The sequence below is a fragment of the Mus caroli genome, chromosome 7, assembly GCF_900094665.2.
Source record: "Mus caroli chromosome 7, CAROLI_EIJ_v1.1, whole genome shotgun sequence".
Classification (NCBI taxonomy): domain Eukaryota; kingdom Metazoa; phylum Chordata; class Mammalia; order Rodentia; family Muridae; genus Mus; species Mus caroli.
Window position 1 is genome coordinate 81,450,046 of NC_034576.1, and position 26,070 is coordinate 81,476,115.

General features: G+C 51.4%; 2 protein-coding genes across 4 annotated transcripts; both read left to right on the forward strand.

The window, feature by feature from the left end:
• Nucleotides 1–1,460: 1,460 nt before the first annotated feature.
• On the forward strand, nt 1,461–11,006 carry Aen (apoptosis enhancing nuclease). 3 transcript variants are annotated; one of them, XM_021167269.2, is made up of 4 exons: nt 1,461–1,547; nt 4,889–5,489; nt 8,464–8,664; nt 9,757–11,006. In XM_021167269.2, the coding sequence occupies exons 2-4, from the start codon at nt 4,953–4,955 to the stop codon at nt 10,027–10,029; spliced, it is 1,011 nt and encodes a 336-aa protein (XP_021022928.1). In that variant the 5' UTR covers nt 1,461–1,547; nt 4,889–4,952; the 3' UTR covers nt 10,030–11,006. The 3 variants fall into 3 exon arrangements, with proteins under 3 accessions (XP_021022928.1, XP_021022929.1, XP_021022927.1); XM_021167270.2 differs by having other exon boundaries at nt 1,462–1,547; nt 5,003–5,489; XM_021167268.1 differs by lacking the exon at nt 1,461–1,547 and adding an exon at nt 3,328–3,457.
• Nucleotides 11,007–16,426: 5,420 nt separating this feature from the next.
• On the forward strand, nt 16,427–23,030 carry Isg20 (interferon stimulated exonuclease gene 20). Its single transcript, XM_021167478.1, is given in 5 exon segments — nt 16,427–16,686; nt 16,966–17,218; nt 19,188–19,388; nt 22,354–22,482; nt 22,484–23,030. Coding segments are annotated over 4 exon segments (939 nt in total). The 5' UTR covers nt 16,427–16,686; nt 16,966–16,990; the 3' UTR covers nt 22,865–23,030.
• Nucleotides 23,031–26,070: the final 3,040 nt, after the last annotated feature.

The window sequence follows — 26,070 nt, forward strand, 5'->3', positions numbered from 1 at the left end:
GCCCCCAGCTTTCCCTTTTTGTTTTTTTGTTTTTTCGAGACAGGGTTTCTCTGTGTAGCCCTGGCTGTCCTGGCACTCACTTTGTAGACCAGGCTGGACTCGAACTCAGAAATCCGCCTGCCTCCGCCTCCCGAGTGCTGGGATTAAAGGCGTGCACCACCACACCCGGCTCAGCTTTCCCTTTTTAAACTTACTTTTAAAAATCTGTTTTGTGTGTAAGTGTGTGTGTGCACGCATGGAGGAGCAGGGGCTGAGCACACATATGCAGGCTAAAGGACAACTTCCGGGAGCTTTCTTTCTTTCTAGACAGGGTTTTTCTGTGTAGCCCTGGCTGTCCTGGAACTCACTCTGTAGACCAGGCTGGCCTCGAACTCAGAAATCCCTGCCTCCCAAGTGCTGGGATTAAAGACGTTCGCCACCACCGCCGGGCTCAGGGAGTTTCTTGTAGATTGGGGTATCTCGTTTCTGCCTACTCTAGCTGGCCAGAGAGCTCCAGTTAGTTTTTCTGTCTCCATATATCATCTAACTGTAGGAGTTACTGGGATCACAGATAAATACCACTGCATCTGGCTCGCCTGCCCTCCCTCCCTCTTCCTCTCCCTCTGTCTCTCCCTCTCCCCCTCTCCCCCTCTCTCCTCTGTGTAGTTTTGGCTATCTTGGAACTTGCTCTGTACACCAGGCTGTCCTGGAACTCGGAGATCTACCTGTCTCTGCCTCCCGAGTGCTGGGATCAAAGGTGTGTGCAACCACGCCCAGAGCTGCCTAGGCTAAGAAGGTTCAGGGATCAAATTCAGATTGTCAGGATTACAGAGAGAGCAAGCACCTTTTTTACTGCTGGGCAACTCTCCCATTCCTTAAAAAAAAAAAAAATCACAAAGGATTACTTAAGATGGGTGTGGTGGCAAAACGTGTGATCCCAGCACTAGGGTGTCAGAGGCAAGAGGGTCATTCACAGCTACACAGAAAATGCGAGGACATTATGTGAACTTGACACTAGAAAAAAGGAAGAAAATGAGGACAGCCTGAGATCCTGTCTCAAAAAACAAAACAAACAATAAACAAACAAAAAACCCAAATGAAATAAATATTGAAAAAGCAGTGCAGAAGAAGCAAACCTGATTTTTTTCCCCCCAAGTTTAACGAATACTGTATTATTTCACGGACTTCTCACAACCCCAAGCCTGGAGGGGCTGCAGTTCCCGGAGGCAGATCGGGGTGTGCTCTTTGAGGCTTTAAGACTTTGAAGGTTGCCGTTCACTAGGCGTCGGGTCAGAAACCGGACGTTCCATTCGGTTTTTTACTAACCTCCTAAACGCTGCCCTATCCCGGCGCAGGCCACGCCCTCATCCTTCGGTAGCCCCACCCCTTCTAGTTGGCACGCCTACTGAGGAGGAGCAGGATCAACCAATCAGAAGAGTCCTTAGGCGGGCGCTACGCCCCAGAGAACCAATAGACAGGCAGCCGAAGCCGGGCTTGTCCGAGCAAGGAGCTTCCACAGCCGGCAAGGGTTCCACGTGAAAGCTGGGAAAGTGCGGCCCGGTCTTCAGGTGAGCTAGGGAACGGCCACAGGGAGTCCTGGGTCGCCCGTTTCTGTCGCCAGCCGCCTGTGGCTCTCGGGACGGGGTGGTTTGCAACTAGGCCGGGGCGCGGCCTCACGTGGTCCTGGCCGGACTCGGGTCCGGTGGGCCTCAGGGGACGGCGCGGACGTTGAGCGTCCTCTGGACGCCTCAGCTGGAGAGCGCGGACTGTCCTCGTACTTTTGTTTTGTTTTGTTTAAATTGGTCTGGTAAGCTTTTGGGCAGCATCGGGGACCTTATTGCGCCACCCTTTCACAAACTGGGATGATTATCGCAATCCTGACTTGAGGGTGGGATCTCGGGACCTATCCCCAAACTTTGCCTTCTACCTAGGACGGTTGATGGTTAAGGAACAGTGACTTCCTGATGCCATCTGGTTATTTTGTGCTAGAACAGGGTCTCGACAGAGGGCCCACTGACCGAGACCTGGCCATGGCAGGTTGGGGCCCTTATGACAGTGACGTTTCTGGCTTTGTAGTTTCTTTGGGAGCCTTCTCATCTGGAATCCTCTTGGGTCAGGGACCCTCACCTGAAGGCCACGTGCCTACCATACAGACCAGAGTTAAGATATGGAATATTTGCACGTGGCCATGTTGAAAGGACTGTGTCCTCTTCTCTCCAGCTAAGCTGAGCTCCATTCAGGGCTGCAAGCTGTGGACGTTCCCTTGGTAATTGTTGGTTCTGACATGTTCACAGGGTGAGGGGACTATAGGAAATGGCTGCTTTTTATCTCTTAACACAAATACAAAAGTACAGAGACCTTTTCTCAAGGGGACCTGATTTTAGCTTCTTTCAGACCTTGCCAGCAGGGACAGGAAAATCTATAATCAGCAGGGTTAGCACAGGGCTTCTTAGCCAGATTTTCTCCCTTTGAGGTGTGGTTTGTGGAAATGAGGTTGCTGACAACCTGTTTTTAAAAGAGGGGGTGCTATTTGGAGAGTGAACGAGCAAGCTGAGAGTCAGCATGGGTCACTGGGCCTCCCCCTGGCTAAATGGACATGCTGGCATCAGCAAACACGGGACTGGTCTTTCCTCCTATCTTACTGCTACTTATCCCTGTGTCTTGATTAGGGGTTTACTGCTGTGAACAGACACCATGACCAAGGCAACTGTTATAAGGACAACATTTAATTGGGGCTGGCTTACAGGTTCAGAGGTTCAGCCCATTATCATGGTGGGAGCATGGCAGCATCCAGGTAGGCATGGTGCAGAAGGAGCTGAGAGTTCTATATCTTCATCCAAAGGCAGACAGAAGACTGGTTTCCAGGCAGCTAGGATGAGAGTCTTAAAGCCCACGCCCACAGTGACACTCCTCTAACAAGGCTACACCTCCTAATAGTGCCACTCCCTGGGCCAAGCATATACAAGCTTTCACACCTGTGATAGCTCGGGCCCCTAGTCTGAGCTCATCCTCTGATGAGGTAGCTGTGATGGCCCCTGCAGTCTTCCAGTGACTCCGTATCCTTCTCCATTCCATTCCACCTGTCTCCACGCCCTCTGTTTCCTAGCTGTTTACCAGCACCAAGCTCTTTGCCGTCTCTCCCTGGCTCTTTGCTCTGTGCCTGTCAGGTTTCTCTTCTCTGAACACTTCCCACCCTGGGCTGCCTGGCCCATCCATCCAAAATCCTGCAGCATCTCCTCTGGCCAGGCTCTCCTTAATTCAGTGTATCTTTCTGGTGACTGCCCCTTCCTGTCAGTCCTATTGATCTGTGGTTAGGAGGACCTTGAGCTCTGCAGTGTCCTCCAGGCATGTCGCTGTGAGGCCCAGCCTGGGCTTCTGAAGCAAGTCTGCCATGAGAGAGGGACAGCAGACACAGTGGGGCTCTGCAGCTCGCTCACCTGAGGGAGCTCTGAGGAAGAATGCCTGTTGTCTGTGGAGGGTAAAATCCAGTGTATTGGGGTACACATGGTGGATTCCTTTGCTCTCCTCATAGGCAGTTAAAGTCCTAGGTCAGTGCTGCTGGGTCCAAATTTTACCGGCCCACCTGGGTGCCTTGGCCTCCCTCACTTGACCAACAGACATGAGGCTAAAACACCAGTATAGGGTAAGGGTGACTTGTGGAAGGCCCTCTAAAGTCAGTGGCAGAAGGTGAGGTGATAATAAGGAAGAAGCAGTCTCCCCAGCTATGACCCACCGGGTACTTTCTACGGGGACCTCATGTTGCTGCTGGCCCTTCTGCCTCAGCATCAGGCTAGTTTTGTCAGGCCTGCGTCCCTCCTGGTATTTCCACTGTTCTCCCCTGTAGGGTTACTGTACCCCATTTACTCAGAAGTGACTTTTGGGAGTCGTCTTGGTCTGCTTTTCCTCCTTGGGTGTCTAGCCGGCCCTCAGCACACCATCTACTGCGTTTCTATGTCTGTGGTCAAACCGAGCTTCTCAGCCCACGATCCATCTTGGTGATTGTCCAGCACCTGGCACAGTTGGGACCCCAGAGAACCTCTGTCAGATTGGGAAGATGTAGGGGTTCCCGAAGAGCACTCAGTGATATAGAGCTGGGTCTGAAGGCATTGGGGGGGGGGGGTTGGGAACAGCAGTGAGTCCAGATGGAGGCAGCTCTGGCTCAAGGATAGCTGGCCGTCTGATGTAGGAAATCATCTTTGCTGGAGGAAAGAGGCAGAGAGCTATTGAACATTGCTGTATGGGGTGGAGGGTAGGAGGAGACAGACAGACAGACATGGGAGCACAACAATTTATAAAGATCCCGGTTCCTCCTCCTGCAGATTTTGGTTTGGGGACTTTTGGTGTGGGGTGTTCAGCTGGCCTGTGTTTCTGTAGCCTTTGCTGCCCTGTGTCCATACTTCTCACACCACTGAGAGGAGCGTGAGGTTCAGAGCATGGACTCTGTATCAGCCGTCGTCCCAAACTACTCAGCTTGTGGGCCTCATTTCTGTACAATAAGGGTGATAATCCTCTGTGGTGCCCGTGGGAGGTGGGATATTCCATGTGACGCTTGCTGGGGGGACTTGCAGGGGCAGGGGTGGCACATGCAGGGTTAGAGTGCAGTTCTTTTGTTGTTGTTGTCTCGAGATTGATTTTATTTATATGAGTACATTGATGCTGTCTTCAGACACACCAGAAGAGGGCATCAGATCCCATTACAGATGGTTGTGAGCCACCGTGTGGTTGCTGGGAATTGAACTCAGGACCTGTGGAAGAGCAGTCAGTGCTCTTACCCGCTGAGCCATCTCTCCAGCCCTTGAGTGCAGTTCTTGGTAAAGGTGTGTGAGTTTCAGTCAGGTGCTTGGGGATGAGGGGCAGGCTGCCTTGGCAGCCTCCTCCCAGCCCGTCTTCCCATGTGCTCTCTCTCCAGCACACTGCCCCATTGGCAGACAGCCTCCAGAGCTTCTCTTACCCCCACCTGTGAGCTGGCTGACATGGTGGCAGGGGAAGTCCCCGAGTCTACTCAGTGTCCATCTCTCACCAGCCTGAATACCAAGGATGTGGTTCGGAAAAGACACAAGAGGAGAAGCCGGCAGCACCAGCGATTCATGGCCCGCAAGGCCTTGCTTCAGGAGCAGGAGCTGTTGAGCACAGAACCAGGGCCAGGTCTCTGCCTTCTGCCCTCACCATCACAGATGCCAGCAGTCACAGAGGCTTCGGACAGCAGGAGGCAACGTCCCAAGGCCAGGTCCGGCAGCAATGGCCTGTGCAGCAAAAAGTCTGTCCCCAGAGAAGCTCCCAGACCTGGGCCCATCAAGTGTGTGGCCATTGACTGTGAGATGGTGGGTACAGGCCCCCAAGGGCGGGTGAGCGAGCTAGCCCGCTGCTCTGTGGTGAGCTACAGTGGTGACGTTCTCTATGACAAATACATCCGGCCTGAAATGCCCATTGTGGACTATCGCACCCGCTGGAGTGGCATCACCCGCCAGCACATGCACAAGGCTATCCCCTTTCAGGTGGCCCAGAAGGAGGTAAGGACCCTGGGTCTTATGTGGCCAGAGTGACAGGCTGGGGAGAAAAGCCCTGGTTCAAGGCACCACTTTTTGTCTGGGAAGTGAGGGGCCTCGAGAAGTCCCTTTCCGTCTCCAGACATGCAGTTCCTTTCCCAGAGACTGGACTAACATAAACCCCAGGGGCTTGCCAGGCTGATGGGCAAGGGACTGCTTGCAGAAAGGTTATATGACAGGTAAGGGCACGATAACTTATAGAATGTTCAGAATCTACAAACTTTGCCTACAGTCTTGTCCCATCCCCTTATGGCTCTTCAGTGCTTGGGGAAATGACTAGTAGTTGGGATTCCCCTATGTATTAGGAATCTGCAAAGGCATTTGGCTGTAGAAACAGCGAAAGCCTTATAAATTTACTAGAATCTTGCCCCAGGGTCTTCCATGAAGACTCTGTTCCCCTAGATCTCTAGGGCTCTACCATGCGTGTCTAAAAATCATGGTTAAGCAAGCTTGTCCTATAAATAGGCCCCAAGGTTGATTAATCACCTGTTGGGTAATATCAACAGAACCATGCCTGGTGCTGGGAAGGGAAACTCATAAAGGCTTGCAGTCCCTGTCTTCAGGACTCTGCCCCTGGTCATCTGTACAATGACTCCTGTCCCTCCACACCTGTTCTGTGCCACAGGGCTTTTTATAACGACATGGTCTTTAGGCACAAGACTCGAAAGACTTGGTGCTGCCACAGAAACAGAGAGAGACCTAATGAAGACTGGTACTCCAGTTTTGCCTGTGGTTAGGAAATGCAATGGGTAGGGAGTAACCAGAGCCACGATTAGGAAAGGCCTGAGATGGCTTGTGGAAGGAAGGGCAGGAGGACGTCACTGCGGCTGTGTGAAGTGGGGCACTGAGTCTGACACTGTATTAGACTGGTATGGCTCAGTGCCCAGGCAGACAAACCAATTGCTGGCAGATGGTGGAGGTGTGTAGTGCTGTGTGCTCCTGGTTCTGTTCAGCCGGCAGTAGTTTTCTTCATTCATGTAGCATTTATTCAGGTGTAAAATTTGGCAGAAACAAAGGTAAAATTCACATTCTGAGGTTGTGTCCTATCACAGTTGTATTGGAACAAATTCGCTTTCTCAAAACAAACATTAGAACAGAACCACTTTTTTTTTTTTTTTTTGTGGGGGGTGGGGGTGTTTCGAGACAGGGTTTCTCTGTGTAGCTCTGGCTGTCCTGGAACTCACTTTGTAGACCAGGCTGGCCTCGAACTCAGAAATCCGTCTGCCTCTGCCTCCCAAGTGCTTGGATTAAAGGTGTGTGCCACCACGCCCGGCAGAACTACTTTTTAATGTCTCTGGGTTATTGGGATCAGGAAGGTTTGGGAAATTCTGATAAACCTCATCTTGTGATCTCTGTCATAGTGTGCTGGCTAGTCATTTAGGAAGCAGGAACCAAAGTTAAGAAAGTGTCCCCACCAGACTGGCGTGTTAACAAGCCTTGGATGAGTTTTCTAGATGTGGGAGCGCCCAGATTACTGTGGGCAGTGCTACCCCTGGGCTTGTGGTCCTGGGTGCTCTAAGAAAGCAGGCTGGGCAAGCCAGGAGGCAGCACTCTTCCAGGGCCTCCACATCAGCTCCTATCTCCAGTTTCCTGCCCTATTTGAGTGTCTTCCCTGAATTCCCTCAGTAATGGAGCTGAAAGATGAAATAAACCCTTTCCCCACTTGCGGTCCTGGTGTTTTTACCACAGCAGTGGAAACCCTAACTAAGACACATAGCATAGGCCCAAAGCATTGCTTTGGAAAGACCTGATCATGAGTAGAAGCAGTAGGAAGGAAAGCCTGCGGCGAGCCCTCCAATTCTGATCCCTCCTGTTGATGGATATGTTTGTGGTTGGTGGTGATCCCTGGGCGGGGTCGGTTTCTTTCTGCTCACTTAGGCTACTGTGGAGTAGGTTTGATCTCTTCCCCTCTTGGTGGCAGGTGGGGTGTGAGACAGGGTGATCCTATCACAAGTCTGCGTGCATCTTATTCAGGCTACAAAAACTGGGTTCCATGGGTCTAGGTAGGCATCAGAAGGCCAGGCGTTAGCAGGCCCTCAGCCCTGTTTCCCAGTGTGAGGAAGGTGCTGGACAGGGAGGAGCAGGATGTGCCCAGACAGAGCTGCAGAGCAGGTCTAAGGGAAGGGAGGAGGAGCCAGTGCACACAGGAGCAAGGAACCGTTCCCTTTACTACCAACCAGGGCTTCTCCTTAACTCTTAACAACATCGCCGGGCACGGTTCTGTTGGCTTCCTTCAGCATGTTTTTATTGATCAGAAAACAAGTTGGTTGGGAGGCTGAGGTAGGAGGATTGACTTAAGTTCTAACCTGGATTACAGAGGGAGCCTTGTCTCAAAAGAACCATCCCAACAAACAAGCAAATCTGTAAATGCTGTGCCCTGACTGAGCACCGCTGGTCAAGTCAAACAGAGCTTACAGTGCAGGAAGGGAGGATAGAGCATCCCAAGAGCTAAATGTGTAAAGTGTGAAAGCTAAATCCATACTTAGAAAGTACAGATGGCTTGAAAGAAGGACCAGGGCTCCTAGGTGGATGAGGATCATGGGAGTCTTCCAGGGAGGGCTGATGAGCTGAGACCTGGGTGGTAGTGCAACTGAGAAGATCTTGCAGCTGAGAAAGTGTCTGTGCCAGTGCTAAGCTGATTGGACCTCTCAACTTGAAGACCTGGTTGGCATGCATGCTTGCATACATACATGTATACATAACATACATACATCTTTGACCCTCACAGTTGTTCCTTGGAATGGCGCAGATAGTACTCCTTTTGCAGCTGCTAAGAAGAGTTTGTATTCAAATTTGGGGCGTCATGGTCGCCTAGACTCTCCCCTCCCTTTCCCACTACCACCTCCCACTGGGGGTGGGTCCATGCACCAATAGTAAGGGAACTCAGGTGTGTTCCTGTCTGACATGGGGTCTTCCCACCTCCCCTCTTCACTCACAGATCCTTAAGCTGTTGAAGGGCAAGGTGGTGGTGGGGCACGCACTGCACAATGACTTCCAGGCCCTGAAGTACGTCCACCCTCGGAGCCAGACCCGGGATACCACTTATGTCCCAAATCTGCTCAGTCAGCCCAGCTCCCTTATCCGAACTCGGGTCTCTCTTAAGGACCTGGCCTTGAACCTGCTACACAAGAAGATCCAGGTATGTGGTCTGGAACCTCTTGGGAGGGAGGGGCTCATTGGATTTGCATAATTGCTGAGGTGTGGATAGCACTGTGGCCTGCTGCTTGCATACAGGCAGTATGGGCATAGCTATCTCATGTCATTCTGTGTGAGTTCCCCAGTGAAAGTCAAGTTCTTCCAGGCTATCTCTTTAGGTCTTTGCCCACCTCGCTCCTGCCCAGATCCTATCCCCATAGGATGGATTCCGACTCACTAGCTCTGGAGGCTCAGGTCAAGGGGCCTTTGACTCTTGCTCTACGCTGTTTTGGTATCCATATTCTAACCTCTGGAGCGGGGATTTTACTTTTTTGGTTTTATTTTGTTTTGTTTTGTTTTTCAAGACAGGGTTTCTCTGTGTAGCCCTGGCTGTCCTGGAGCTCACTCTGTAGACCAGACTGGACTCTACCCCAGAGGTCTTCCTGCCTCTGCCTCCTGAGTTTTGGGATTGAAGGTATGTGCCACCACAGCCCAGCTTCTGGAATTGGCTTTTTAAAATATGTGTGTTTGGCCTGCACATATGTCTGTGCATCACATGCATGACTCGTTCTTGGAGATCAAAAGAAGGCATCGGATCCTCTGGGACTAGGTTACAGACAGTTTGTGAGCTACCATGTAGGTACTGGGAACTGAGCCTGGGTCCTGGGGAAGAGCAGCCAGTGCTCTTAACCACGGTGCGTTCTCTCCAACCCAACACTAAGGAAGGATTATTTTTGCTTCATGGTTTTGTAGGGTCTGGGTGCTTAGACAGACCATCATGGTGGTAGAAGCATGTGGAGCTATAACCCCACAGTGAAAATGGGGCAGACAAAAGAACAGACAGTATATTCCCAAGGATCTTCCCTGGCAACGTGTTTCCTTAGGCAGAGTCCCTCCTCAGTTGAGTAACTTTCAAGATAGCACTGGGAGCTGGGGAACAAGCCCACAGCACACAGACCTTTGGAGTATATGTATCTAAATCACAACAGCCTCCATTCAGAGATAAGTGCTCCTGACCCTTGGAGGCTGGCTTTGCTTCAGGGGTGATAGTCAGGCCCATTTCACTATGTAGTGATGTTTTTGCTCCTGTCCACAGGTCGGTCACCAGGGCCACTCATCTGTGGAAGATGCCATGACAGCCATGGAGCTGTACCAGCTGGTGGAGGTGCAGTGGGAGCAGCAAGTGGCCAGCTCCGCCCAGGCCCCTGCTGAGGACAGGGGGCCCGACAGCAGCACTGACGTGGAGCAGTACATGGACGACCAGTACTGGCCCGAGGACCTGACCCAGAGCACCGGGGGCGAGACAAGTGGGGGCCCAGATACACAGGAGGGAGAGGAAGGGCAGGGAGCCAGGAGTGCTCCTCCCTAGTCACGGGGTAGGATCGGAGTTCTAAGGCAGTGTTTCTCAAAACCCGAGGGTCAGGACTCCTTTATGGGTTTAACGCTTTTCACAGGGGTCGCCTAAGACCATCGGAAGACACAGCTGTGTACATTATGATTCATAACTAGCAAAACTAGAGTTATGAAGTAGCCACAGAAATAATTTTATTTTGGGGGGGTCTCCACAATATGAGGAACTGTAATAAAGGGTCACAGCATTAGGAAGGTGGAAAGCCACTGGTCTGGGATAACTTAAGGGCACTGGTAGGCAAAGGCTCAGGTCACACCATCCTCTGACAGTCTCATCACTCCTGACACTTAACATGGAGACACTAGACAAGCCTGTGGCTTTCCCATTGAGCCTGTTTTCCCAGTGTAAAGTGGGAAGAGTGGCAGAGCCTACCTCATGGGGTGTCTTAGCACTTTGAGTGTATCCTAGTGATAAACAGGATGGGCTCTGTTCATGCCTGGTTTCTGAGCAGCTATTGCTCAGGCAGGACTCTTGGCTTTTCCATCAGATGAGGTGGGGGCCAGGGCAAGGGTATTGCAGGGGAGTTCAGAGGTCTTGCTGCCAGCTTCTATCTCCACATCAGCCTCCTGACACTGCATTTGGAAAAGTGACAACATCCCCAGATGGTCAGAAATGAAGGGATGCTACTGAGAGCACACTTCCCACTGTCCACTGATTACAGAAAGTGTTAGTCATGGATTGTTTGATTTCTGGCTCCTCCCTGCCAGGGAAAGAGGGGGCTGGCCAAATCATCACCACCACTTCTGGCCTGGCACCAGGGGTGAGCTCTTGTTTCCTTAAAAAGCAGCCACTTGTGCCAGCCTTGATACTGGGCAGTAGCATTTGTGGATTGAAGGGTGAAAGAACTATAAGCTGGGAGAGGCTTACTGGGAGAAGTCAGCTTGCTTGTAGTACCAGACCATCTGCACCGGAATAAAGTGCATCTGGAAAAGTGAGTGAACTGGTCCTTTCTGGATGCTCAAGCTGGGCTGAAGGTGTGTGAGGCCAGGGAAGGCCCAGGGCTCTGAGCCTTGCTGGATGCTGGTCTTGAGATGCATTTCAAGATGGTACACGTTCGCTCTACAGCAGTTTCTGACTTCAGTTGGAGTTGGCTATTACACAGCACACTGTTTGATTTGGTCTCTCCCCAAAGCTAGGCTTTCACATCAGAAAGTGTTTGTTTTTTGCCATTGAAACAGAATCTCATGATAGAGTCCAGCTGCTGTAACTCCTTATGGAACTCAGGCGGTCCTCCTGCCTTAGCCCACTCAGGGCTGACATTGTGAGCATATACTGTCTTTCCTGTAAGACTGCCCGTTAGGACTAAGTCCTTTGTGTGTGTATAATGTTAGTCACACGTTGGGTCACTTCCTCTCTTGCTATCGTGAATAAGATAGCCATATATATGGTATGCAGATATGTTACCCTGCTTTCAAGTCATTTACGGGGGTGGGGGCGGGGTGGTGGTGGTGGTTGTTGGGCCAGGGAGTGTGGTGTCATCTGGAAAAGGAGACTGACAGGATCTGAGGGTAAAGCTGGTGTTTCCTAACTAAAAGGCTAGACCTATATTTGCATAGCAGCTTGATCACAGATAATGTAGAAAGCAGACTTAATGATTCCAAGAGGTTTTTAACCCATTTTAGCCCTGTTTTTCAACATCCAGAATGAAAGAGGTAATCAACTTTATTACAGTATTTTTCTTTGACACAAAAGCAGTAAAAGCCCAGCAAGCATTAAGTCCCTATTGTTTTCTGAGGTTCGGCAACCCCGCCCGCCTGGTGTCCCTTTACATTTCCTCCTGCAAGCTGTCAGCCTTTGTGGTCAGAAGTGTCAGACACAGAGTCCTGAGAAACAAACTCATAAGAGCAAGTTTAACTCCTCAAGGGGCAGGATGCAGTGTTTGTACCTGGTAGCATAGTAAGCAGGGGGCTTATCGCACCCCTCTGTGCCTCAGCCTTACAATATAGGCCTGTTCCCCTGCGCTCCCCCAAGGGAGAGTCCTGCTGTCTTACCCTTCTTTCATTCTACCGAGCCATCTTAATCCCTTCCATGTGTGCTCCTCCTGTATATGGCAGAGGGGATCGAGCCAGTTCTTAACAGTTTGCTCCTCATGGGGCTTTCCAGATCTTGCTGTTCACCCTGTAAGTCACGTACGCAGAGAATCAACTGTAGGAGCTGTTTTGTACTTAGGACTGAATGCTTGCCCTTAACTGCCAAGGCCTCAGACTCTGGGTCTGGGCACGTTTCTCTGGATTGTGTTCTCAGATGGTAAGTGCCTGAGTTCATGGAGCCATCTTTCTTGGTGCAAACAAGGGCACAGAGGAGATTCTTTGTAGGAGTGGGCAGTTATCGTGCTATATGGTTCCACTGTGGTACAGAGTTGTTCCAAAGAATGCATTTGTTTAGAGACTGCCATGTATACATTCACATCCTCTGCCAAACTGCAAACAGCCTTCCCCAAAGGAAGACGCGAAAGGAAACTCCATAACACACAGCGAGGGTCATCAAGGATGAAGCAGGATGCTGGAGAACTGTGACCCGAAATGTCCATGGATGCCAGAACTTTGTCAAGCAGCAGTGTCACCACACCAAGGAACTGTCACTTTCCCACAGTAACTGAGTTTCCATTCTCATCAACAGTTCACAAGGATTTCAGTTTTAGAGGAAGGGTCATACCATTTGACCTAGGTTGTCTTGGAATTTGTGGTCATCCTCCTGCCTTGGCCTCCCTTTAAGACCGTTGAGCTTGTAGGGCAGGTTGCCTCTAGGGAGAAGTGCCTCTGATGTGGTTAATTGTTTAAGGCTGTTTTGTATTCTATAACAAAATACCTGAAGGAGGTGCTTGATGAAGACTTAGATAAATCACAGCCATGGCGATTGGAAAGCAAGGTGCTGGTCTGCAGGGCTTTGCTGAGGGCCCCCTATAGTGGATGATGTGAAAACAAACACATGTGCAAAAGACCACATGGCGAGGCAGGAGGTGGGAGAGGGTTGGACAGTGAACCACTCTTAAGCCATTTGCACAGTGCTAAATACAGTTAATGTTCACAAAAGCCTAAAACTATAGTGCATGATCGGGCTCAGTGGGGATTAGAAAAAGCCATCCAGTAGCTGCCTCCTGTGAGCTACAGGTATGATGGGTGAGCAGCTGATGGGATGTGTCCTTGGAAGGCTGACAAGTTGGCCCAGAGTGACTCTTGCTGTTTGATGCTGTCAGGGGAAGCTGGAAACGAGCCCCACTACCTGGGGTCGGGGCTTCCCCCTTCAGGGCTGTTAATACCCAGTACCTGGATCCAGCAGAAAACACTATTCTTGGACAAACGTTCAGCATAATTCAGGTAGGGTTCTGGGAGCTGAGCCCAGCTCTGAGGAACCACAAGAGGACAAATGGAAGTCACAAACTATGACTGCTTTATAAATTAAGAGGGCAGGAGGTGCGCTTACACAGAGAGGCCTGGAGGGGGAGCTGCCAAGCAGATGATGCAGGTGTAGTCTCCTGGCCTTCGGACAAAATCGCCTCTTATCTCTGGATCAGCGGTGCCTGTTTACAGTTATGCTCGTTGACTATTGATAGCCCCTCCCAGGGGGAGTCTGAGATTTCAGCTGCTACCTCAGCCATTTGTATGCAGTTCTGCCCTTCTTGCGTGGGATCTGGGCTCAGGCAATGGTAATGTATATAAGTAGGGGAAGCTTGCTGCCAAGCTAAGCAGCTACAGGGATGCCACCACCATCCACACTAGATGAAGACTTACCAGTGTGTGTGTTTGATGTCCTTCCGGGCTTCTATAAGTAGCCTCTCACGCAGGCTCCATAAGTAAGACCAATAAATTCATTGGTCCCCAAGTTGTAATCTGATGGAATTGTTTTTTGGCTTGTTGAACTTTTTTGTAAAAAGGTAAACTTTTTTTTTTTTTTTTAATTTTTCTCCCAGAAAAGCAACTTTTCAAACGGGGCAGCAAATGCCAAACCCTGAGACATGAACATGTGGGAAGGTGCCCTCATAGTGCTCTAGAGTGGGAACCTAACTGGTTCCTCTAGCCTGATGGTTCTCAGCCTGTGGGTTGTGACCCCTTTGGGGGTCAAATGAGCCTTTCACAGGGGTCACAATTCATAGCAGATGCAAAATTAGAGTTACAAAGTAGCAACAAAAAATAATTTTATGGTGTGTGTGTGTGGGGAGGGGGGAGTCACCACAACATGAGGAAGTGCATTAAATGGTTGTAGCATTAGGACAGTTGAGAACCACTAGAGGGTAGTCACTGGTCCTGGCCCAGGGGAGATGGATGGTTAACATGGTCTGAAGGAGGCATCTGAGACCTATGGGCCTGGGAAGAATCACCAAACACAGGCCCAGAGCAAGGCCAGAGCTTGGGTATAAACCAGAAGAAGCCATAGTTCAAGGAGGGTGTGAAAGAGACTGGAAGGGACAGATGACAACTGCCTCTGAGTCCAGATTAGTCTGGAACTTGCTGTGTGACTAAGGATGTCTTGAAACTCCTGATTTTCCTGTGGCCATCAGCTGGTGTGTCAGGATTACATGCTAAACCACTATATCTGGTTAGTGCGGCACTGGACATCGAGTGTGGGGCTTCTTGCATGCTAGACAAGCTGAACTACACCCTTGGAAGTTCTTATCCAAGTCTTTGTGATGTCTCACTGGGCCGAGAACTGTTACTCTCTATAGATCTGGGCATATATAGACTATGTTGGATAGTGGACCGTGTCACCACACAGAAAATCTGGTAAGGTGGAGAAGAATCAGGAACCCCAGCAATTCTCGAATTTGAGGCATTTAAATCTACTCCTGACTCCAGTGGAGTGGACCATGGCACTCCATTGAGAGGACTGTGACAATCAGTCACTTAGGGACAACAGCTGAGGTCCTTCCACAAGCCGATGAGGCATTCCTAACATCCTCCGTGAATAAACAGTTTGGACAAGCAAGGACAGTTTCCTTCATCAAGGACCGCCCCAGGGGGCAAGCCTTTGTCCTACAAAGCAGTGCTCAAGTCCCGAAGCAGGTCTGAAGCTAAGCTGGATTCCCTGTTTTTAGCCCCACCCCACCCTCATCCCTTCAACTCTTGGGGTTCCCATGCTCAGGAGTTTGAGAACCACAGTGAAAATGGACTGGGGCCCCTGTCCTAGGTTTCATGTCCTCTCCCCTGAGCGGTATGTCCCACAAGCCCCACACCCCAGCGGAGAGAAAGGAACGTAGCCTAGCGCCTCTGTGTTTTACCTCCCCCGAGTGGCAAAGCGAATGCAGATCTATATATATTCTTCCTTTGGCCTCTCACTCTGGTGTGTTCTGCAAGTGCTCCCCTCTTAGAAAGCTGAGTCTGTTTCTGATCCGTGCATACCTCAGTTTGTTTATTAGAATACTGAACGTTCCCTGCATGTTAGGAATAAGCAACAGGGGCTCCGTGATTCAGGGGAGGAGTTTTCTTGTCGCTATGAGAGACCAGCCAGGGGCATCCAGAAGAGTCCAGAGCAGAGAGGAAAAGCAGCAGACTGCCTGCCCATGGGCAGGACCATCTCTCAGGAGCAGAGAAAATAGGAGTGGGGAGCTAGAGAAGAGAATAGTAAGAGAGGCAGAGGGTAGGGTGGGGATATTGCTGGTTTTAAAGAAAACGGGGCAGGGCTGAGGTGGAAGGGCCTGGGAGCTAGCAGAGCAGAGGAGTCAGGGAGGTGAGAGGGGTCAGAAGGCTAGTGCAGAACAGGTACATGTGAATATGTCTCGAAGGAGTCTAGAGGCTAGCATGGGCTGCCATGTGGAACCTCAGAACTGTTCTGACAGGTTTCTGAGCAACGCTTCGTGAGAACTTTGAGCTATACACAAGAAATCCTATAGTCCAGCTTGAGCTGAGGGCCAGACAGTCATTTTGGACAAAGACAGTGGGCCTGCCCTTTAGTTCAGGGGGTTGGGGAGGGTTCTCGGAATTTTCCCTTTTGGACCTAATAATAGGTATCACTCTAAGGATTCTAAGTTCCAGCCCAGGAGACGAGAACCCAGGAGGAAGAACAGCCTGGCTTGAGGCCCTCTTAAGGTCTGCTGCTGTTTGTCAACTCTCTCAGGTAGAGTCTCTGCCCAATGAGGCACCAAACTGGTACCAAGGACTAGACCCTCCTCCTCCCCCAGCCTTTTGCTGCCCTTCCCAGTTAATGGTACCAGTGTCTCAAGAACTGCTTGCTCTGTCCTCAGAAAACCTCCCAGGGTAGTACACTGACAGCAGGTCTCAGAAGTTGTGGGACATTCCCCAGGCTCCAATCCCGGAGATGTTTATTCTCTGGGTGGAGGGTGAAAAAAGCAAAGAAAGATGTTGCAATCCACTCCGTCCACGTCAGACGTCAGACACGTCATCTGAAAGGGAGGAGTAGGGCAGGGCCAGAGGAGGGACAGCCTGACGCGGCCACCAGCCCTGACTCAACCTGCCAGCCCCCTTACCTGCCAGCCTTGAGGAGATGGAACAGCCCAGCCTACAAGGCCTGCCCCCACTCCTCAACTTCCCTTGATAATGAACCAGAAACTGAAACTAAAACAGGCAGGCTCCAGTTAGAGATGAGTCACTTCCCAAAGTGACTGAAGTAGCTGAGAAGTGGAAACAGAGAGGCAGAAGAGAACCCAGGGCACTGAGACAGGTGAGAGCAGGTACCAACCACATAGCTGCCCAAACTGAGAGGCAATGGGAGGGGGCTTTGTAGTGGGACAGCCAGACAGGACCAGCAAGCTCTGGGACCTATAGCACACAGAAGCTGAAGGCTGGCAAGAGGCCAGCTTCTGTTGCCAGGTGGCACTGGAGATAATGGGCAGGGCTCAGGGTGTAGTTTGACAGGGTGGTGGCCCAGGATGCCTGGAGGGCTGTTGGTTCTTGACTGACAGCCTGGCTCTCCCCCACCTCCCACCTCCCCATCCTCCAGGGCTTTCTGAGGGTTGCCAAGGAGCATGGCAGGCATCCCAGAGGTGGTGGCCATGGACTGTGAGATGGTGGGGCTTGGGCCTCAAAGGGTGAGCGGCCTCGCCCGCTGCAGCATTGTGAACATCCATGGCGCAGTCCTGTATGACAAGTACATCCGGCCCGAGGGAGAGATCACGGACTACAGAACCCAAGTCAGTGGGGTCACGCCTCAGCACATGGTGAGGGCCACGCCATTTGGTGAAGCCAGGCCAGAGGTAAGTGAAGAAGGAGCAGGAGTCAAGTCAGCAGAGACTGCAGGCACATTTGTCCTTCCTCCTCAGCTCCTTCCTAGGGTCTGTGGTCTGTGACTCTTCCATGAGGAATTCCTCACATACTTGAGGGAGGGAAGGACTCTGGGTCTCCCTATCACAGCCCTCAACTAAGTTAGTCTCTCCACCAACAGAGAACCTTAGGCTCCCATCTGCAGCTGTTTTAGGGGCATCTTTCCGGTCCAACTTTCCGGTCTTATGATGGGGACATTGAGTCCCACCTGATGTTCCCTCTCTTCTACATCACACTGCTCTGGTGAGCCTGCAAAATGAGGCTCTGAGGCTGAGCTGGCTCTGACTCAGAGGCCAGAGGCTCCTGGGCTGAAGGAGACTGTGTTCCCAGACTACGTGCTTGGGCCACTGAGGCCCGAGGTTCTTACCCTTTAGCCCTGTGTCCATGTCTTCCAGACATGTAGGATACGGGGCTGAGCACTCTAAGGGCTGCCCATCCTCCCACTGGGCCACCAGATAGATCAGGCTTGCTCATCAGCTGTGTGACAAGCAGCCAGGCTCTGCTACTGCCCCCTGGGTGGAAATCCCAGTACCCTGATGGTGCTTAGCAACCCCCCCCCCAGATTGCCCAAACACTAATAGCAGTTGTCACACTTGTGCATCTGCGCTCTGGAAGGGATAGGTAGAGGGGCAGTGTGTCAGGGCCAGTGGGCAGGAGCTATGTGTAAGTTTATTTGCCTGCAGTATAGGATTTTCTAGGCTTATTTCTGTGTATGACTTTCCTTCAGGGCTTCCCCAGCCTCGGGAGTTCCATTCCCCATCATTTGTTTGCTTGCTGTTAAGATAGGGTCCCATATCGCTCAGGCTGGCTTTGATCCTCCTGCCTCTATCTGCCCCAAATTCTGGGGTTTACAAGCATGTGTCATGGTACCGGTTTATATGGGCTAGACTCTAGGTCCTCCAATGCTAGGACAAGCACTCTGCCAGTTGATCCACACTCCAGCCTTAGTTATTAATCTTTAAAGAGGACTATGAAAGAATTTGCAAATATTTAAAATGGTCAGAGACACTTTGGGCAAAGTCATTGGCTCCTGTGTGTTTCCGTTGTTCTCTTTTGTAGAATCCTGGTGAGTCTGGCCTCCTTCCTAACGGAGCTAGTTTTTGTAGCCACTGAACAGACCCACCAACTTAATATGTTAAGACAATGTGGACTTATTATCTTACTGTTCTTCATTTCAGAAGTCCAACCTGGGCCTAATGGGACTAACGGAGTCTGCAAGGCTGGCTCCTAAAGCTCCTTACCAGCTTCTGGGGGTGCTGGAGCCCCTTGGCCTTAGTCCTTCTTCCATATTCAGAATGACCAAAAGCCCACAACTTCCCCTCATGAAGTACCCCTAGTCTTCAAAAATAAGGGCCCTGTGCTAATGGGGATCTGTTCTGGAGCCCTCTCGTCCTCTTTGTCCAGTGTTAGGGATTGGATCTTATAACTTTCCCGCTGGGCTACAATCCCAGTGGAAAATTCCCCCTCTTTAAATATTACCATCTGGCTAACACTTTAAGTTCCACATGCACCTTAGCCCTACCCACACCCTCATCCCTGATCCAGGGATGTAGTCACAGATTCTCCTCAGAGGGTTCTGGATATAACGTTTGGGAGGTCATTACTTGCCCTGCCACAGCGGAGTTGCCAAGGAGATTAAAGGACATAGGCTATGTGCTGTTTATCCTTGTAGGCCCCATCCCATGAGCCATGGGAGCAGGCCAGGGTAGGGAGCCTCACACACTAAGACTGCTTTGAGAAGGGCTTTGGACCTTGCTTCCCTCCAGTAAGGGAGGAAGACTTGCCCAAGGCCAATTAGCGACCCCAGGAGTGGCCAGCTAGCTTCATGACTGGGGAAGGGGAGGTACCCCACCTGGAGCACCCAGGGTGGACATGTGTGAGGCCACCTGTCTTTCTGGACAGATCCTGCAGCTTCTGAAAGGCAAGCTGGTGGTGGGCCATGACCTGAAGCACGACTTCAATGCCCTGAAGGAGGATATGAGCAAGTACACCATCTATGACACGTCCACAGACAGGCTGCTGTGGCATGAGGCCAAGCTGCAGTACTACAGCCGCGTGTCCCTGAGGCTGCTGTGTAAGCGCCTGCTACACAAGAACATCCAGGTGAGGAGCCTCCGGGCCCCATGACCCTTCTTGTCTCTCTCTTCTCCCTCCTCCCTCTCGTTCTCCCTCTTCCCACTCAGATGAGGAGTGACCTGCTCTTCCTCTTTCTCCTTCCTCTCCTACTCCTCCAAGCAAGGAGTCCTCCTCCTTTCTTCCTTAGTCCTCTCTCTTCTTCCTTGCTTCTAAAAGTGAGGATCTTCCTTTCCCTCCTCCCCACACTCCCACTCCTCCCAAGGGCAGATCAGTCCCACCTTCCTAAGCTGGCTCCAGGTAAGGAGCCTCTGCAGCCTGCTGGCTCTAGGCCTCATCCATCCTCCAGGACACCACACCAACACGTGAGGATCCCCAGTGCAGACGTGTGACCCCCAAGACTCTTCCCTTCACTCCCGAGAGACTGGACGCTTGTATGTGTGATGTGTCTTTGCCTGCAGGAGACCAGAGCCTGGGAAAGGAATTCAGAAAGCCTCTTTGTGAGGTGCACCAGGAGCACCCGTAGGGAAGGAAAAGGAGAGAGCCCTGGTTTAGACTCCTTGGTTTAAACCCTGGGCATCATGAGACTGATGCCATGGCAGCTGCCCTCCTCACAGGGAAGTGGCAGAAAGCTGGCCACCTCCCATGGCTATAGTGACCTGACAGCTGGGCGTTCCTGCCCTGGATCAATCAGTGCTGTTCCTGGGTGCCACCTCCTTGGCATGTGGCATGGGACTCACCCTCACCCAAGAAAGAAGAGCCTTGGGTGGGGGACAAACACTACACAAGGGCCCTCCTGGTCAACAAGTTTCTTTTGTTTTGGCTTTGGTTTTCAAGACAAGGGTTCTTTATGTAGCCCTGGCTATCCTGGAACTCTCTCTGTAGATCAGGCTGGCCTCGAACTCACAGAGATCTGCCTGTCTCTGCCTCCTGAGGCTGGGATTTAAAGGTGTATGCCAGCACTGCTCAGCTGTTTTTGTTTTTGTTGTGTTTCGTTTTTTAATTTTTTTTTTTTCAGCACTGGGGGAATCAGACCCAGAGCTTTGAACTTAACACGTGGAGCAAGTACCCTACTGTGAACTACGTCCCTAGTCAGCCTTTGTTCTCTTACAGTAGGCTCTGGCTACGTGGCTTTATGATGGTAAATTCATAATCCTTCTCCCTCAGCCTTCTGAATACTGGTATCGCAGCTGTTATGACTCTGTGTCAGACACTGGAGGTGAGCACGCCTTACCCCTGTCTAGGAAGAGCTCTTGGTTCCCAGGGGCAGGCCACCAGCATTGTCCAATAGAAGGTAGGAGGTAGTGGGAGTTATGACTCAGTTGGCAGAGTGCTTTCCTAGCATGCGCAAAGCCCCATGTTCAGTCTCCAGCACCACATAAACCAAGCATGGCCTGTGCCTGAGTTCTAGCACTTGGGAGGTAGAACAGGAAGATCAGAAGTTTCCGGTTACCCTCAGCCACAGAGGCTAACCTTAAAATATGGGTGTGGGGCATAGTATCCCTGGGATGGGGAAAATGGTGGTCTACAGGATAGGAGAGTAAATCCCAGCACCATTTACAGGACCAAAGTCACAGAGGTCTAGAGAGAGAAAGGAGAGGGCCGGAGAGGGTCCAAGAGGGTCCATGAGCCAGGGCCTGGACTGTGGGGCTAACTTGGCTGGGTGAATGGCTAGTGGCATGGAGCCCTATCCCGTATTTGTAGAGATTGTGTTGGAAGCAGGGGTGGGCCTGAACCTGGCTGGTCTGCAGTCTCCTGACCTAGGATAAAGGTCCTGGCTCTCCTTGTAACCTGGGGGCATGCGGTGACCTGGTGTGCCTGGTGACGCGGGAGCCCTACAAGGATATCTGTGTACCTGTCCCTCCCTACTACCCTCTGTAGCTCTCAGCTCAGGCCTTGTCCTGGGAAACCTTGAGCCTGGTCTGCAGGCCTCTTAGGCTCTGTTCCTCATCTGTGTTAGTTCTCCGGTTCACTCTCCTCACTAGCTCCCCCCTCACTGATGTCCTCAGAACCTGTCCTCCAGCTCCTGCCTGAGGAGAGCAGCCTCAATGAGAGCTGGCCCAGGCTTGTCACAGTCAGGTGCTGATGCTGCCCTTCAAGGGCATGAGCACCACAGCGAGGCAAGGGAAAGGCCCTCTGTACTCAGCCCTTGGGCATGCTGGGAACTAGTGTACTTCTCGTGCCTTTGGAGCAGGTGTACCCAGATCATTTTACAGAAGAGGAAACAGGCACAGATAGGCTGGAGACTTGCCTGAGGCCCCAGGAGGGGTCTAAAACTGGGACCAAGGCCAGAACTACCCTCTTCTCAAGGCTGACACCTCCCACCCCACACAGAAGATGCTCCAGCCACCTGTAGCTTCCACCTCAGATAGCAAAGCAGTAGGCTTCAGAAACCTGTCCTTAGTTCCCTTGCCTGGCAAGTGAGGGTTGGTGACCGGGAAAGTCTTTGGAGCCACCTTGGGAAGTAGGAGACACCACAGCCACCTGCTTATTGACACCATAGGATAGGATGCTGCAGCCTGCCTGAGCTGGGCCTCCCTGCAGGTGTTCCTAGCCCCTGGTCTGGAGGGTGGTGGGAAAGGAGCCCTTGGGAGGAAAGGCAGGCCACCTTAGCAGACGGACATCAGAGAAACAGGCCTACTGATCCCTCTGCAGCCAGATGCAGGCCAGACTGCAACAGCCAGGCCTGGAAAGCACAGGGGGGTGAAAGATGCTGCCGGAGTTGGCGTGGCTCGTGGATATAAGCCCTCACTCCATAACATTTGCAGTGTTTGAGCCTGTGTCACCACTACTAAAATTGAGGATGATCAGATGTAGCTCTTGGAGTTTAGGAAGGTTCCATGGGTCAAATGATTATTAGCACAGCAGTGGCATGTGGCAGGTGGCAGTCATTTCTTCCTGAATGGAAAGTATACAGAACCCAGTTCCACCGCGTGCTCTGCTCCCTCTTCAAAGAGCTTCTGTTTTAGCGCCTCGCCCTTCTCATGTTTCCCAGGTCCTGCCTGGCAGCCTCTTGGGGGTTGGAGGATGCATCTTGCCAGGCACTGACATCCTTCATCTTCTGCTCTATGTCGGAATGGTCAGGATTGCTGGTCTCCGCTTGCTGATACCCTTTTCCAACTCTGAGCTGCTTCGCTTGCCCACTGCTCCCAGAGAGCCTTGCTTCTGCTCGCTCGCACGCTGTTATTTCTGCCCTGTCCAGCTCTAGTCACCTGCTGACACCCCTCCCAAACCCGAGTCAGGGACCTCAGGGACACGCGGACAGACTGAGCGGCCGGCTCCAGGACTGGGGAGGCAGCCCCTTAGCTCCTGCTCTCCCTGTGTCTGCAGAACAACTGGCGGGGCCACTGCTCTGTGGAAGATGCCAGGGCCACAATGGAGCTCTACAAAATCTCTCAGCGACTCAGAGCCCAGCGAGGGCTGCCTTGCCCTGGGACGTCAGACTGAACTTCATCCTCATCCAGGGTCAGAAGCTGTCACTCCTGAAGGATCATAGTTCTCCATGAATGAGACCTGTTTCTAACAACCACTGCCACCACCACCACAATGTGTAAAACCAAGAACTCTCCCCCATTACAGCAACTCTCTTGCTTTGAGGCAACAACAACAACAGAACAAAAAAAAAAAAAACTTTAGTAATAAATGGCTTTGATTTTGTCTAACTACCCACCACCAGGACCTCTTGTCTTTTGCCCAGGAAATGGGCAGGTGCCTCTTCCTCCACCCCTTTGTCCCTCACTCCACCTTCATTTCTTCCTTTCTCCCTGTTCTCTTTCCCTCCCCTCCCCAGGTTTATTTCGTACACAGTGAAGAGGGCACCGGGAGGATGTGCTTTTCCTGACTCTTCTTGAGCCCAGGCCTACCTCAAACTCATGACTGTGCTGACTCGGCCTCCTAGTGCTGGCATGACAGGTGTGGAGCACCACAGCCAGTGTAGGTGCAGAGACATTTGCTGATGTCGTCCTACTTCTGGAGACTGAACCTAGGGCTTCATGGATGCTAGGCAAGAGCTCTGCCATTGAGCCACATCCCCAGCCCTCTCCCCCTCCCTCCCCCACATTTTGCCATGAATTTTTTTTTTAAATTTAAACTTTATTTTAAAAGTTGCAAAAAATAATAACACACCCAAATTAACCATATTCAAAGATCCACTCAGTGGATGTGTGTACAATTGGAGTAGCCACTTAGAACAAAAGCTGTTTATCTTTACTTTAGATTTTATACGTCTGTGATATTTTTTTATGCACCGTCCACCACCAAAACATAAAACCATAGGGGAGTTAGAACTAGAAAAACAGTTAGCCTTACATCCTCCTTCATGATGTGTCCTAGCCAGTATGGAGCCCTTCCTCATTCTATCTGGTTGCCCTTTCTCCTCCTCCTGTCTCTCCTTGCCCCCTTCTTTCCTCCCTCCCTTCCTCCCTCTTTCCCTTCCTCCTCCCTCCCTCCCTCCTTTCCTCCTTCCCTCCCTTCTTCCCTCCCTCCCATGTGCACCGGCATGCATACCCATGCCATGGTCCATGCATGGAGCTTAGAGCACCACCCTTGGGAGTCAGTTCTCTGCTCCTCTACCCCATGGGTCCCAAGGATCAAGCTCAGGTCACGTGTAATGACAAATACCTAAATCTACCACTCCGCCTTGCCCCACCTTGTGTCCCTTTCTCCCTTCTTTTTTTTCCCCAGTACTGTGACTTGAACCCAGGGCCTTGTATGCGTTATATCTCAAGTACTAGCACTGTAGCACTGGGCTACACCCATCCCCCACCTCACCCCTCCTTTTATTATTTTATTTTTTTTATTTTAATTTTTACTTCTAAATTGCCCAGGTTGGCCTTGAACTTGCAATCCCTCTGCCTCGCTCTAGCTACTAGCTGGGATTGTAAGCCTATGCCGCTGGCTTTCCTTAGCATCCTGAATCCTGTCCATTCAAGGAGACCACTTTGGAATCTGAGTAACAGGAGTCGTAAGCCCCCACTGCCCTGTTCCTGTTACATTTACAGGGTGGGGCACTGGGGTCCACCCATCTCACTGCGAGATTGGTGTTGAAGCAGAGGCAGAAAGTCTGGAGTCTGAGGGAACTAGGTCAGGAGGCCAGTGTTGCCCCTTAGTAGCCGTGTGACCATCAGCAAGCAACCCAACTCTCCTGTCCTCCACTCCCTCTCCTAACTACTAGCACCATGTCTTCTTGGAAGCAGATGCCAAGTGTCAGTGACTGTCAGCATTTCTTGGGTTGTTGCCAGAATCTTCACCTGGACTCCCATCTCTAACCCTCATGATTTCCAGGGTAAGAATTCAAATACGAACCACAAAGGGCCGGGTAGAAGACAGAATTTATTGCAAAGCAAGTGCCATCAAGGGGGTGGGGGCAGACAATGGTCAAAGAGACCAGTGACTGGACCTACACACCAGGCAGGCTTGGCGTCACTTCTACAATCCCAAGAACAAAACCCTGGCGTTCCTTTGAGGCCTCTGTTCCAGTCCACGGTGTTTCTCTTTGAAGCAGCTTGCTCTGATTTCCAGGAGGAGGCTCAGTGGTGTGTGTCTGGAATAATGCGGTTTTTCCTTCCTTACTAGAAGGCTCCCCTTTTCATGAACTTCAGGACTCTGTGGAGCCATTTCAAATAGTTACTTCAGGCTGTCCAAGGGGGTCCCAACCATGTGACCACTGATACCCAGAAGTCCCTGTCCTTTGTTTTATAGGCTGCAGACTATGCGGCAGGCTCCAGCGCCTAAGCTTTCCAAGCCTGTTAATATCTAACTACCTAACAGAGGCTCCAACCCAGACCAGTAGAACGGGAAGCTACTGGGGACACTCAGTACCGGCTGCATACTGAGTGTGAGCACTCTGTACTCAAGTCCCAGGGTCCCTCAGAAAGCACCTCATGGCTTCACACTGCAGAGGACCAGGCTCACACATGGAGCTTCAAAACAAAACAAAACAAAACAAAACAAAACAAAACAAAACAGACATCCCATGTGACCCGACTACAGGAGTCGGGTCCTGGATTAGTAGATCTGCAGTGGAACACATGGGTGAGAACAGTAAGCTGCCCCTGACTCTAATGGGCAGAGACCTCCTTACCACATGCTTGGCATTTCCATCCCAGAGGGTCCTGGCTTTGAAAAGGACTGCTTGAGTGACAGGCAAGTGCAATACGCAGTCACAGTTGACAGCCGGCCTCAGCCCAGGAGGCTTGATCACCTTTCTGGCTTCTTCTGCCTGCAGTGCCCATGCAGAGGGAGGTCTGAGGCCCTACAGGTTGGATCCTAAGTAGTCTTGGTTCCAAGATGAGGGCCTCGTGGGAGGAGTACTGAGGATATGGCTAGTTTGTGGATGTGGCATGAGCAAGGCCCTGGCATTGATCCCCAGGACCACATCAACCAGGCATGGTACTGTATATCTGGAATCTCCGCACACAGGAGGCTGAGGCAGAAAGCTCAGAAGTTCAAAGTCACCATTGGCTACACAGCAGATTTGAAGTTAGCTTAGCCCACTTCATACCTGTTGGGGTCCAGGAGTCGCTCACAAACCATAGGAACACCAGTCTCAGTCAGTCAGGGATCGTTTATTGAACGTTCACCCCAGGACTGATCGATCAAGGGCACAGACCAGACTCAGGAGCTGGCTGCAACCATGAGCCAGGATCCTACAGATCTTTTAAGACTTGAAATCCAGCCGGGCGTGGTGGNGCACGCCTTTAATCCCAGCACT

Coding starts and splice junctions, on each gene's coding strand:
- Aen (XM_021167268.1), top strand. CDS start 3,438: ATGCCTGTTGTCTGTGGAGG. Junction 5,490..8,463: donor TTCAGGTGGCCCAGAAGGAG/GTAAGGACCCTG, acceptor CTTCACTCACAG/ATCCTTAAGCTGTTGAAGGG. Junction 8,665..9,756: donor TGCTACACAAGAAGATCCAG/GTATGTGGTCTG, acceptor TCCTGTCCACAG/GTCGGTCACCAGGGCCACTC.